The sequence below is a fragment of the Hevea brasiliensis genome, chromosome 15, assembly GCF_030052815.1.
Source record: "Hevea brasiliensis isolate MT/VB/25A 57/8 chromosome 15, ASM3005281v1, whole genome shotgun sequence".
NCBI classification, from domain to species: domain Eukaryota; kingdom Viridiplantae; phylum Streptophyta; class Magnoliopsida; order Malpighiales; family Euphorbiaceae; genus Hevea; species Hevea brasiliensis.
In genome coordinates this window covers 61,867,136-61,880,356 of record NC_079507.1, presented here as the reverse complement: position 1 = coordinate 61,880,356, position 13,221 = coordinate 61,867,136, and the positions used below count along the sequence as shown (strand labels likewise).

Here is a 13,221-nt window from a genome sequence, read left to right as displayed (position 1 = left end):
ACTAATTTTTTAATTCTCCATTTGGAAAACTGACACATTTGAACACAAAACTCTATTTTCCAGTTTTCTTAGAAAACTTTTCCAGAAAACTACTTCAATTTCCTATGTTTCTCTTAATAAACTTCTCAGCTCATTCAATGAATTACAAAATCCTAAAGAAGTTCTAAAATTAAACATTTAACTGCATAAGAGAACCATCCTCCATAACAGACAAATCAGTGTACTATTAGATACCATCTCCAAGAAGCCAAAAATTAACCACCATTAGCCATAATCATAAGCCAGAAAACACAAAGTGCAAAAATCAAACACACTTCTCCTGAAATCTTGAAGAAGACAGTAAATGTCAAATGTCTCTCAATTCACTTTTTACACATGCAACGCCAACTAATAACAACTTTCTCCCTTCAAACCAAATTCTCTTGCCATTAGATTTAGAATACGAGACCGAATGCTGTTTAGCCAGATGATAAACCAGTTGACAAGTATTCTATGGAAACTTCCCATAGACCAGGCCACCACACCCCACAATTTTTTATAATATTACCTCAAGCTCTAGATTTCGAATCAGTCTCCACTAAGAACATCTTTGCCCATCATTGATAGTTTATGGGGTTTGTTCAGGACATTTAATCAACATTCTTATAGAACATATTATTGGTGATTCTTGCAGAAAATATTTTTGTTTTCAGGGTTCAAGGATGGTACAATATACAGAACTTTACAAAGTCCAATTTATAACAATGTTCATCAAACGGTTCAATAATCTGCAGCTTCTATGTCAGCCTTGCACTTAAAAGATAAGGAAAATTCATGATCATCCAGAAAAATATTATCAGGTCTTTTAAAAGATGTAAGAAACACAATTTGAAAATCATTCAGATAAAACCATTATGAGAGTTGTGAAGAATTTTAAATCTCTATCTAACTGTGAGTCTGTAACTTTCCAATTACATGAAACGATGAAACACTTACTGTTCCTAATTTTAACCAGATACATATTCATGTTAGCTATATAGATAAAATGGGTAACAACATAAAAACCCAATCCATTATACAAATCCCAACATCTTGTAATACAAAAATATCATTGACCACAGTGAATTGAAGGTAAGTACGTAACAAGGAAGGAGAACAAAAATGACGAAAAAGGGTGTACGTGCAAAAAAAGCACATCAGATATTTAAACTTAATGCTTGAGAACAACAAACACACAAGAGTCGTCAATTCATCATTTTGCTTTCCCACCACCCTGTCCACTCCTCTCTCCTCCAAAAGCATTGATTGGAATTCAAATAGTTTCCAGTTTTGCATGCAATGTTTTGCGTCTTTACCAAATAAATGAAAACAAATTCAGCCGACACCATGCCAAACTGGTGTATGGACCATACTTTGACCTCTATTGCACATGCCATTGCAGTTTCCCATTTATAATAAACAGCAGTGCTTCAGCAAATGGAACAAGTCAATCTCTACAGTTTAAGGACTTCAAATATGTGTACCAGAAACGTTTAGCAGAACCATTCACACTCATAAAAATGAAAATTAGAAAGTGAAACTTGAAGAAATCATAGTTTTGATGTCGACTAAAATGAAAAAGACACAGACTTTTTGAATGGAAAATGACTTTTAAAGGGAATTATTTATCTAAAATGACCTGCCAAACTTGTTCTCCATAAAAAATTTTACAAAAAAATTGTCAGATTTTCATAAATAAACCAAGTGAAACCTTGATATTCAATTAATTACACATTTATACCACAACGGATTGAGTGTAGATCAGATTATGGACCACATTAAAGCTGAAGCTGAAACATAACATTCAGAAATCCAATCTCAAATCCTAATAACCAAACCAACAATTATTAACAGATACCATTATTCCAAAAGCTAAACCTATGCACTTCAACCGCACCGGCAGCTATGGGAAGTAACTAACTAAAGTAAACGTTTCCAAAAAAGATCTAGATAGATACCTATAAATCCTCCAAGGTCTCCAATTCACTGCCCATAGAATCCAAAACGAAGCCAAGCCCAAAACTGCGAAAAGGCTCCCTGAAATTGCACAGGCCAATACAATCCCGCGCCCATCTCCTTCCATGGCCCCCTTCTCTGACCTACTAAATGCGTGCATGCAGCATAATCAATGCCAATTTGACAATATGTATTTGCATATATAAAAATAAAAGCAAGCATAAAAAAATTCTATGATTCAGGAAAACAACAAGAAATCCCAAATGAGAACACTAATGAAGGAAACAACGAAGTGGGTTTCAATTACTTGAACATAGAACATGAAAATCAACACCAATTCCATACTTTTCGTATGCATAACCCCCCAAAAATAATAAAAATAAAACGAAAATGAAATGGAATGGAATTTTACCTACAAAAGTAAAGTAAGCCTAATGGGCAACAGCATGCTGGTCCGAATTGAACACAGATAGGTTATATAAGGTATGAAGCTAGCGCAAAAAGGTCATATTTTGGAAATGTTTGAGTCCTGAAACCAAATAGTTGAGCTTCTACATAGAAGGGGTTAGGATTTTGGTGGTGGTGTGGAGCTAAAGAAGAAGATGAACTAGTGCAAAAATTTAGCAGCTTTAGGGTTTGGTTTGTTTCGTTTTGTCCAGTGTTTGATTGACTCGGTTCTATCTTCTTTGAGAATTTCTCAGCTCCACAGAGAGAGAGAGAAAAGAGGAAGAGTAAAAATAAAACCCTACTGCATAGTGAGAACTGCGAAGTAAAAAACTCATTTTTTTTTTTTAGAGAGAGAAAAAAAAAGCTCTGTTTGTGTCTGAAAATAATCCATCTCACTCTCGCTATTAGCGCGTTAATTACAATTTCCAGTTAGAGTAGCAACAAGAACATGTTTGCAAGTTGTTGCTACTTGCTCTAGAGTGAGAGTGAGGAATGAGACTGTTTGATTTTTCAAAGAATTAACCTAAATTTATGAAAAGAGACTTTGTTTTCATTAATTATGATTTGAGGGTCAATTTGTTGTGATGCAAACAAGTAATTTCTTGATTTAGTAGGTAAAGAATTTGTGCCTTTGAACACTAAGTTCATTTAATTAGGCAAAGAATTTGGGAGATGGGTTTTTCAATTCTTGCTAGACAATGACTTCCAACCAAATTGGTCACTAATAACCATTTTATTAAGGAGCGCTAATTATTTAATACAAAGCACTGAAAAATAGTGCTATTATATAAATATTTAATTTTTTTTCATGAGACTGTATTTTTTCATTGAAAAAGTATGTGTTCCAGAGACACCCAACAACATTTACTTAAGTAAATGACCAAACACTAGATTACAGAGCAAGGCTTGCATTGAAGTAAATATGTGGCAAGGTAATAAATTGCATTGAAGTACATCTCAACAAGAACAACAGAAATCACCACCTTGGTTACAGCAGATAGGCAGAGTTTGGTCCAAACAGAAAATAAATTCTTCAATGCTCCCAATCAAGTTCTGCTTCAAGTTAACTACAAAATGAGCAGTATGTGCATATGCCATTTAAGTTAACACCATTAATACAAACTGTATTGCTTTAAATGTACTATATATATATATAAATGAACACAATATCTTTCTTTCTTTCTTTCTTTCTATATTTATTTATTTATGAGATTTGCTATGATGCCATTTTCGCTATACATGTGCAACTACTCCCCAAGCATGGTTCAGAAAAAACTAAAAAATAAATAATAAAAATCAAAAGCTTATTAGCCAAAATTAGCTCTATATTTTTTAAATAATACAAGATTTAACTCATAAAGAAATACATGTGTTTGAAAGAAGTTGTGACAGCCTTTCTCTCTCTGTAATGTCAGGAAGAGATTAACAAAATTTAATTGATTGGTGCTTGTTTTTATTGGTAATCTATTCTTTTACCCCAATGATTGTTTTTGCTTGGTTGGAGATTAAAGAAATCAAGAACAATGATTTTCACCATTCCCTTGTGTTCTTCATGGAGTCTTCCCATTTGGTGAATCACCACTTTTCCTTAAATTTCTTTTAATATATAGGCAAAGAATTATTATTATTATTATTATTATGTTGAATAGACTTATTTTGAATTACTTTGTTTTTGAACCCAAAAAGCTTAATTAGTAATGTAAAGATTGAAATGGAATTGAAGGGGTGATTAAGAATCAAAGGAAGAATCTTTCCTTCATTGAGCTGCACAAGAAAAGCACACGTCTTGATGGAATGGCAGACACTGCTTTCTGTTTCTGTAATATCTCTTTGGTAAGTGAATTACAACATATAATATTATTAAAAGTGTGCGTAATTTGTTTTATTATAAATTGGTGCATTTATAGTAAAATAAAATCATATCCCACTGAATGATGAACCAACTAATGAGACAAAAACAAGTGTTGGAAGTGAAGAACATGCCGATTGATGGGTTAGCAAAACAAGATTAACACATACTTCTTTTTTATAGTTTCATCTGATAAAACCTTAGAAGACCCTCGAACTTACTCTTCCCACGTTTTGCACTTTTAACCAATTGTCATCTATCACTTGTAGCTGCTTTTAATTTCCCTCGTATCACATAATTCCATAACTTCCCAGTATTTAATTAACTTCCACTTTATAATTAATCACTCAAAATAATTATTAAATAATACAATAAAATTAATTATATAAAATTTAATTTAGATAATATGAGCCTAAAAATAATTAATAAAGGTACATGTAGAGGGTTGATCACAATGATAAACCACATAATAGCCAAATGCATACCCCTGTCAATTTAGACAAGTTTTAAGGGAGCATCAAAAGAGGACAATAAATAGTGCCTTTTGGACCCCAAAATAGGATACTTTCAAAGTAATAATGTGGGCTGTATAGAACTTCTCATGCTTCCTTTTACAGGCACTTAATTCACATGAAACTACTTATTATCATGACAAAATAAGCTTCACCAAGGATTGATTTGAAGTCATAAGTTACTAAACACTTCTCACTCAATTTTATTATAATAATTACTTTTAATTTTAATTTATATCAATAAATTTTTAATTTTTTTTTCTAATTATAAACAAGTATTTTTTGTGTTTTTTAATTTTATAATTAATAGTTTATATTTTCTCGTTAATCAATTTAAAAGTTAAAATATATTGTAACAAAAATTTGGAAATAACAAAATTAAAGTTAAGTTGAAATTCTGCCATAACTTTAGCTACCATCACTGTCATCATGCAATATTTAGAGGGCAATATAATAAAATCAAAAGTGAAATGATCACATGCTTCATTATTTCATTTCTAACCTTTTTTTTTTATTATTTAAATTCCACTCATAATCATTAAACCTATTGTTTTGTAAGAATATCATTAAGCCTATTGGTTAAATTTTAATATCTTGAATTCATGTATTAAGCATGTCTTCCTATTACATATTATTAAGGTAGTTGGCAGAAAAATTGCCATTTTTTCTCACATCTAAAAAGTCATGCTTAATATAAATTCAGCTTCTAAGATCATTAAGAATCTTAAATTGGAAGCCTTTAACCAAATGGAGGAACCTTGAGCATATATTCCAATTTCCAAGTGCTAAGTGAGGAGGACAAAATGGTTCATTATTAACTAATTGTTCAGAGCAATGTGAGGTGGAGGGACTGCAAATGGGGCTCTTTACAAAAGTAAAGATGGACCTTAGATACTCGCTACTACTGCCACCCACTCACATGCACCTGTCATCATTTAAATATAATTTTTTCCAACAGTCATATTTTCAAAAGATGCCCTACTAGCTAGATACTAATCTCTTCCTGTTTTGTTCTACAAATTTTCTCTGCAAAAGGAGCAAGAAGAATGTAACCAAACTGGAGCACTGGAAGAAGAAAATGGGGGGTCAAAAGATTGTAGATGGGAACGAAATTCATTCATTCACAAGCCACTCCAAGAGAGGAGTTAACAAACAAATAGAATACAAAGAGAGAGAAACAAAGGCCTGTTTCTTTTAGCTTGGAGAAACAAAGGCCTATTCCCAACCACTCTTACATGGAGAATATTTTAGTTAAAAAAAAAAAAAAGTCAAAACTTCCCACTAGAAGAGGTCACATCACTAACCCAGCCTAACAGTAAAAAAAGGGTGTACAAAAGAGATGCATTACCAGGTTGAATGATACAGAGGGAGAGAATTAATATATATGGGCAGATGAGCTGAAATATATTTTCCTCTTCAAGGGCAATTGGAGTTTCTACCAGGGCCCCCATAATAAAAGTAATGGCCCCAATCCCCATTGCTACCAGTTTGAACATCATAGCAATTAGATTGCTCAGTGAAGGTGCCAATCCCTTTAGGAGCCTTGAGGTTATTGGAATCATCAACAACTTGAACATTCCTGAAATAACTTGCTTTCCCAAACCCTTCTTCAGGGAAATGGCCACTTCCCATCTGAGTTGAGGTGTGTTGTCCATTGGGCTCTGAGTTTACCACCTCACCTCCCCACTCAATCATGGAAGCACTGTCTGCTAAGTATGAGAACAGGAAAGAAGGCCAATAACCCAAAACATAGTCATTGCCAAATTGCATCCACCAGTGTCCCTCTTTTGGATCCTACAAGAATTCCCAAATAATCAAATTAAGGTACATGAACAAGTAACGTACAGATACAGAAGTAAACCAGTGTCTATAGAGAGGCAGCAAGGACACTGCAACTACAGTTTTTAGCTCATGATTTGTGGCCTGTAAAAATGAGAGGCAACATTATCTTTTCATTTTCTGTTTAATCCTATGTAGTCACTTGTCAAAAGATAATGAAAGATTCTTAGCATCCGCACCACAATGATGTTTCTGAGTTCTGACACCCTCTATTATATAAGTAACATTCATCTACTGATGTAAGGCCAAGGATACGTTTATTATCTTGCCTCCATTTAAAACAGACAAAATCATCAAAGTTCACATGCTGCTTAGACAGCCTCAGATAGCTGTTTTCCTCTTTGGCTCCTAATGAAAATTTTTACCACAGAGTACCATTTAGCTAAATGTTAAGGACTTGGTTTACCACCTTCCAGACAAGAATGCTGATATCATATTGGGAATTGCGGAAGGCAGAAACAGGAGAGATGCTTGCACCCATTGCTATCTCGCTATTGATCTGAATAAAGCCTGAACAAAGAAGATTGTAGCATCCAGTGGCTTGATATGCATCGCTCTGTAAAATTTTCATAAACGAAACGCTGTGAGCAAAAACCATTAATATTTCACATAAGTTTTTTAAGGAATTCCAAGAGTGGCCAATTTGGAAGCTTACAGTCCAGTAGGTGAAGAGCCTTGTGTTGTTGTCGCCATATAGATCTGGACTGACCTGTGTCCATCCAAATAAAGTATTAAAAAGGTGCGTATGGTAATATAAAATGATATGGTGTTATTTATTTCCATTATAAGTTCAATTTTTTTGGTCAATATGAAATTAATTTACAATAATACCTGCCAGCCAGCTTCAATACTGTTGAGATCTTCACCAAAGGAACCTCCCAATATCCATAGCTGAGACAGGCTGAATTCATTAGGCTGTTGTATTTTGGGTTCCCACACATTAATGGTTGCTTTTGCTCCATAATACTTGTCTCCTTCTACATAAGCTATTGCATGCTAATCACCCCAAGAACATATGCCAGAGGAAACAAAACAAATATTTAGAACAAATTGATAATAACAAAATCAACAAAGCAAATAGCTAAAGCTACTTTACTATATGCCTTTGAAGAGAACAAAAACACACGCCTAAAAAAGGAACAAGAAAAAGAAATGCAAAGAACTTTACTTGATGGCCACTTTCATTCATGAGATCAGGATCTGCAGACCTTGGCTTGGGGATGCTTCTGCGCTTCTTCTTGCCATACCTTTTCACTGAGCTTGCTCTCAAAACATCATCTTTCTTTGTTCTTCTAATGGGTATGGTACCCTCGGGGCATTTACCATTCACGTGCCACAACTGAGAGATTGGATTTGTTCTTTCTTTTGATTCTTCAGTCACCTTGTTCTCGTCAAAGAGCCTTTCTGGGTGGTAACTAGGCCTCATCTATAATACCCCAAAAGAACCCCAAAAATATAAAATAACAATAAAGAAAATCATTTTTGAGAAAATGTCTAAAAGGAGAAGTGTGCAAGTGAAGGAGATGTACCTGAATTTTGTGGTCTTTGAGAAATGGGTGATCGAAAGCTGGCTGATGAGCCATGTGAACACAGTCTATGATATCCCCATCTGGGCTCTGTATAACCATCAAAAACCCAAAATAAATAAATAAAATGAGAAACCCTACTATAGTACCCAGAAATTTATAGACAATTTTAGGTTGAAGGTAATGAGTGATTTGTGGCCTCTAAATACATACAAATAAAAAGATGGATTAAAGAAAAAAACCGAAAGAAATTGATGCACCCATTAAGCTTTATGTACTATTAGGTTGCATATGAAATGCATATTTCATTTTTATTCTTTATTTCTTCAGCAACTCCCCAAAAGGAAATAATTGCAGAGGAGAGAGGGAAGAGAAAGCAAATAATCAGAGAATTATTGCCTCCTTAGAAATCTAAATTTAAAAAATAACTAAATTTTATGGATATTAAACAGCAAAAGTACTAAGGGGCGTCCATTCACTTTGATGACCCATTTGATTAGTGAGAGAAATGGAGGAAACGAAAAGAATGTGAATCCCATTTGAAATATTTATAGCACTTTGATTTACACTTTCAAAAACCCAAAACAAATCATGCACATAGACAAGCTCAATATAAAAACCATTTGTAGGTTGAGAGCTTGAACTAACATCTTAAGCCATGCCATTTGATAACCAAAAACAAAAAGAAGGCCCCCGTCAAAATACACTTCCATTCACTCCCCTCCCCCCAACCCCCCAACTTTCTCAGCAACCAAACAAAGCTTTTGAGAGAGAGAGAGATACCTCAATGCTCTTAACAGCTGGCTTGTTCAAGCGGTTCAAGTGCTTCTGTACCTCAAGCTTCTGCCTTTCCACACTTAATCTAGCGGCGCAAGTCAATGACAACAGACCCAATAAGCAAAGAACCACCGTCAATCCTCTGCAGCCGCTAAAATCCGCACCACCACTACCCATCTTTACTAAAACCCAACAAAAAACCAAGAAAGTCCAAAGCAGCTCTTACTTATGGCTGGCGACCAGGCGGAGGTTAGAGCTTAAGCATAGCCAATTTTTACGAAGTGCACACAAAGAGAGAAAGAAAGAAAGAGAGAGATAGAGCTTAAAAGGCTCAAGCTTTTTCTCTTCTCTGCTAATCCTACGCACCCCTTGAGCTCTTTGAAGTGGGTCTGGTTCTGTTTCCTCAAAAAAATCCAAAGAACACGATGCCCACCACCACCTCTCCTCTCTTTCTCCCTGGGGGGAAAAGACCCACTTTCTCTCTCTAAAAATTCATCTTTCTCGTCATTTTATCTCTCTCTACTTTTTCATTAAAAACGGTCCCTTTCTCTGTCCTATTAAAAATAACAAAACCCACTTTCTCTCCGATAAAAGGAAAATACGAATTTTAAATATAAAGTTACTAAAATAACTTCAAATTTTAGTGTGATCTGTAATTATTTCAACTTTGATATTTTAACCTTTTTATTAATAGTAATATTTATAAAATAATATGTTTATTTATTTTAATATATAATTAGTATTCTATTTTGAGAAGGTGATTATTCATATATAAAGTATTTTAATTTTATAATTAATTTTTAAATGTCAAATTAAAAAATGAGAGAAATTAGTCAAATTAATCGGTGTTAGTACAGACTGTACAGTATTCCGTTCACGCGAGCTAACTTTGTCGTTTTCATTGTCAGAAGGCAGCGTTTTGGAACCCCACATAATATTAAAATTAAGTTTGTAATTTAATAATTAACTTTATTAGATACTATATAATGGTGATTATTATTTGATTGAAAGCTTGAATTTTAGGGGTGGATGATGATTAAGTTGGTGACTATATTTGATTGATTAATTGGGGAAAACTCCTCTATTGCATGCATTTTCCCATCATTTCAAGGAATCCAATGCTAGTGGAAGGGAATATTTATATATATAATATTAAAAAAAAAAAAACTGAGAAAATATATGAAGATGGAGAGTCACTAACAACTTGGTGTCCCTTCCATGATCATGTTTTAATGCTATTATAGACAAAGATTCTTCTGTTTCTTATCAGAATATTATTTTTTTATAAAATTCATTATTTTATTATGGTAATCAACCCAAATTATATGTAAAATGGTTGCCCACATTGGTCAGTTTCATATTTTATTTATTCAAACATTGGAAAGGCCCAAATTTCTAAGTTGACAAATATGATATTGGTCCACACACAAATATACTTATAACTATCATATAACTTGTTAATTGAAGAGTTACATAAACATTTAAGGGCTACATTTTTTAGTTGTTAGTTGTCACACAATAGTGATCTGAGTCAAAAGGTTTGTCAATTATTCATGGCACAAGAACCCTTCACCATCACATATTCATACTAGAGGTGAAGGGATTGAAAGTTAACTTTCATCTTTTTGACCTTTTGTAAAGCATTTATCAATGCATGCCCCACACAAATTTTATACATTTTTAATTATTATTAAATGATATTAAAAATTAATTTTCACATGCAATTTATTTTTATTTATTCCCTTTTTAAAATTATTTATCATTTTAAAAATATTATGATGTGTTAATTTTTTATAATTTTATCTTTTAATTCAAAATCGTTTAGAGTGAAAAAAGCGAATTCATATAGCCGACCCTAAATTTTTAGGATAAAGGTTTAGTTGAGTTGAGTATCCTTTACATCTATTAAGTATAATAATTATTTTTTATAACTATTTTTTCACTTCACACTCACTCCCTTAACCAGGTGAGACAGGTGAGATAGTGAGGTATTGTATTACTCAATTAATAATTAATATATATATATATATATATATATATATATATATAACCCATCAAAATAATTATTCTGATTTTATAAAAAATTTAAAATATTATTATTTTTAATAAATTTAAATTTATTAAACACATCACCTTAAATACTTATTATTTTAATACTTTTAAAAAAAATTAAAAACCTATATTTTTATTGTTTTAATATTTTATTTTACATTCAATAGATTAATAATTATTATATTTATTATTTTAATAATTGATGGATAAATTTTAATAGTAATTTTTGAACTTTAAGAGTTGTAATAAAGCCGTCTCTAAACATAAAAATGAAATATAATTTTTTTTAATTTTTAAATTTTATAAAGTGAAATTATTTTGACTATTAATAACAGGTGAAATTTTATTACAATCTATAAAATTCAAGGATAATACTTTAAAATATAATATATGAAATTTAATATATCCACTGGTTTAATGTTTGTGAAATTTGTATTAATATTGTCCGTTGTAATTGCAAGTATTAAGTGTGTTTTCTGTAATTAAATAATATAATATCAATTGTGAAATGAAATGGGAGATATGATTTTTTATTATATATATTGGAAAATAAGTTTTTGATAGTGTTAATAGCGGGAAAATTGTAAATTTAATATTATAGCAAAAATTTATTATTTTAAAATTAATTTACTTTTCTACTATTATTATTATTATTATTAAAGATTTATATTAATTTTTTTATATTTATTTCTTTTAATATATAGTTTATTATTATATATAATATTTTCATTTCCTTTGAATTGAGTAAGATAAAATTTTTTTGACCTCATTAACTCAATATTCTGACTCTGTCATTAACTAAAAGATATTTGAAAATAAAGTTTCATACATAACTAAACATTAATTTTCTTAAAAAAAAAAAAAACATTGTAGTACTCCTTTAACTCTAATTTGGATTTATTATATTTTTTATTTTTACTTGTAATTTATTGTATTTGTAATTTTTTTTCATAATTAAGAGGCATAATTCCTCAACGTAATAACCAATAATTAAATTATTTTATTATAAAATAAAAATATCAATTAATTAATATTTTTAATAATTTTCATCAATAAATTTAAAAATACGTCTATTAACTATAAAATAAAAAAATTAAAAGAAATAGCAAGTTGAAAATAAAAATGTTGGTGATGTAATAAATTGAAATAATAGATAATAACTAATTTATTCATTTGGTCTTTAAGAAATTATACTCATATTAAACTTTACTAAATAAGAAGCACACAGTGCAATCGAGTTACTAATTTTATAGTTAAAAAATTAAGTGACGATAGGTAAAATTTAATTATAAATTAATATGAAAATATGTAATAATAAGTAATAAAATTTTAATAATATTTAAATTAAAATTTTAAAATTTTTACAATATAAATTAAATTAAATGATGTTATTAATATAATTAATTAAGTTAAAAAATTATGAGTAAAATTTAATTTTATATTTCGACATATTTTACAAACAATGAGGCTTGGAAATTTATTTTTTCATTTTACTTTTTTTTCCTGAATAAAATAGATTTTAAATTCTATAATCCGTACCTCCAATCCAACGGATAAAAATTTCAAAAACAAGGAACTTCTGAGGGGTACTTTCGTCATATCATGTTTTATTGGCGGCAGGCCTACAAACAGAAAATTTTTCTTCCCAATGAAAATGCGCTTGTATTTTACTACCTCGTTACAACCAAAAAGCAGACCGATCGCCGTTTCTAACGCCGTTAAGTTCTTCACCCGCCTGTCACCACAACTCCATAACCGCCAATATCCTGTGAAAAAAACCGACACAACGCAATGTAAGTTCTTCCACGTGTGGTTGCATCATCTACCCTACACGTGTGAGTACGGCCCGATCCGAAAGGGCAAAAATTGCAAAACAACATCACGAGGAGGGTAAACGTGTCAAAAAGAAAGTGGGAATTGACCAACGGAAAAGAGTATCCAATGGAAACGGTTAGAGAAGCGATGATGAGATTCAAAATTTCTCTCTCTAGACATTTGCTTTCTCTCAGTGGAAATGTCTGTTTGCATCAGCGGCACATGGGCGCTAGTGAACATGAGCGACGAGTCGTGGGCTGTTGTGTATTTTGTCAGTCGTTTACAGGACATTTTTGTCTATTTGTTTGATTTGACACGTGTCCATACCTACTTTCATCATGATCATCGTCAACATGATCAGCTACTCTTTGATCTTGTGTAGGTTTTTGGACCCCACTCCCATGCTCTCATAATGCAAATAAGCAATCAG

General features: G+C 31.6%; 2 protein-coding genes across 5 annotated transcripts in view; both read right to left on the bottom strand.

Annotated features, from left to right (window-relative positions):
- The window catches only part of LOC110632319 (calpain-type cysteine protease DEK1), a 35,334-nt gene extending 32,646 nt beyond the window's left edge, over positions 1 to 2,688 (bottom strand). For 2 of the 3 annotated variants that reach the window (XM_021780508.2, XM_058136030.1), the window contains exons 1-2: positions 2,387 to 2,688; positions 1,977 to 2,120 (exon numbers count right to left, since the gene is read on the bottom strand). In XM_021780508.2, the coding sequence (XP_021636200.2) occupies positions 1,977 to 2,101 (125 nt within the window). In that variant the 5' untranslated portion in view covers positions 2,102 to 2,120; positions 2,387 to 2,688. The remainder of the gene's footprint in view (positions 1 to 1,976; positions 2,121 to 2,386) is intronic. The other variant, XM_021780509.2, reaches the window with a different exon arrangement.
- Positions 2,689 to 5,876: 3,188 nt separating this feature from the next.
- On the bottom strand, positions 5,877 to 9,443 carry LOC110632312 (uncharacterized). Of its 2 annotated transcripts, none has more exons than XM_021780493.2 (7): positions 8,931 to 9,443; positions 8,151 to 8,237; positions 7,790 to 8,047; positions 7,453 to 7,617; positions 7,277 to 7,330; positions 7,031 to 7,177; positions 5,877 to 6,576 (listed from the first exon to the last, which is right to left on the bottom strand). In XM_021780493.2, the coding sequence occupies exons 1-7, from the start codon at positions 9,099 to 9,101 to the stop codon at positions 6,199 to 6,201; spliced, it is 1,260 nt and encodes a 419-aa protein (XP_021636185.2). In that variant the 5' UTR covers positions 9,102 to 9,443; the 3' UTR covers positions 5,877 to 6,198. The 2 variants fall into 2 exon arrangements, with proteins under 2 accessions (XP_021636185.2, XP_021636186.2); XM_021780494.2 differs by lacking the exon at positions 8,931 to 9,443 and adding an exon at positions 8,408 to 8,552.
- Between the last annotated feature and the right edge of the window lie 3,778 nt (positions 9,444 to 13,221).